The 1253-nt window shown below is 41.7% G+C and overlaps 1 protein-coding gene across 1 annotated transcript; it reads right to left on the bottom strand.

Moving 5' to 3' along the window:
- Positions 1-370: 370 nt before the first annotated feature.
- LOC120076090 lies at positions 371-796 on the bottom strand. The gene has a single exon (XM_039029869.1). The coding sequence runs from the start codon at positions 794-796 to the stop codon at positions 371-373; it is 426 nt and encodes a 141-aa protein (XP_038885797.1).
- Positions 797-1253: the final 457 nt, after the last annotated feature.

Below are 1253 nucleotides of genomic sequence, written 5' to 3'. Positions count from 1 at the left end.
GTAATGTACCTATAACAACTGCATCTTGATCCTCTACCTCTTGACGTGTAACAGCAAACACCCGTCCTTTCTGTTGTTGGGTAACCTTGTTACTAGTAGGCTGGGTGATCTGGGCCGTTGATACTTGGTTGATGAGCTTTGGGCAAGCCTTTGTATAGTGACCTGTCTGGCCGCCGTTGAAACACACCCCTAAGTTCCGAAGACATTGCCCCTGATGGTGTTTTTCACAATTTATACACTTAGAATATGTGAATGTTCGACTCTTCTGTTGTGACTGTATACCCTGAGTGCTTTGAGAAATTTTTGCTTGCCGTTGTGAACGTTGGAAGCCTTGTTGGGTGAATTTCCTCTTTTGATTTGGCATGAATCCTCATTCCGAAGTTGAGGTTTTGGCAGCAAGATCTACTTCCATGAGTAAGGCCGACTCGAGGGCAAGGGCATACTCTTTATGTCGGAAAGCAGTAACAATGCCTCGAATGCCTTCTCTTAATCCCCAAATAAACCTTTCCACCTTCTTCTCTTCTGTATCCACTAGTCGAGGAACAGAGTGAGACAAGTGATCAAATTTTTGTTCATACTCTGCCACCGACATGTTCTCTTGACGAAGATTAAGAAATTCCACTTCCTTTTGACATCTCATTGTCAAAGAGAAATACTTGTTGTAAAAAGCTTGATTGAATTGTTGCCATGAGACTGTACCTTTGATTGTTCTTTGTGTGGATTCCCACCAGAACTTTGCATCATCTCTTAACATGGAGGTGGCATAATTTACTTTTTGTTCTTCTGGGATGTTCATGGTGGAAACTAGTTCTATTTCTATCCAATTCAATGTTATAGTTGGATGCACGGATGATTCGTCAAATATTGAAGGATGGAACGTCCTGTATTCTCAAATCATTTTTTTTTAACTCATACCTATGTTTACTAAATTATATGTTCAAAAATTCCACTTACCAGCGTATTTGGCATGGCTATGGGCATCACTTAACAGGCCGAACCATCAAACACCACGACTCTTCTAATGCAATAGAGCCTATTTGGCCCAAACGCTCTGATACCAAACTGTGACGACCGGATCCTTACACCTGTCTCTTATACACATCTAGATGTGTATAAGAGACAGTATAATAACATGTGGTGGTCGGTTATGCTTCCAACATAAATCTCTCCGCCCTGATAGGAAGATGAGGACCTAAGCTAAAACTAACCCATCTGATGATTAGCGGGTCATGCAGTCAGTAGGGCCATAGTCG

This window comes from Benincasa hispida, chromosome 4, assembly GCF_009727055.1.
Source record: "Benincasa hispida cultivar B227 chromosome 4, ASM972705v1, whole genome shotgun sequence".
Classification (NCBI taxonomy): Eukaryota; Viridiplantae; Streptophyta; class Magnoliopsida; order Cucurbitales; family Cucurbitaceae; genus Benincasa; species Benincasa hispida.
This window is presented reverse-complemented; position numbering and strand designations above follow the sequence as displayed.

Bases quoted from the DNA above. Each gene is read 5' to 3' on its own strand.
- LOC120076090 (XM_039029869.1), bottom strand. From the start codon at position 796: ATGAACATCCCAGAAGAACAAAAAGTAAATTATGCCACCTCCATGTTA.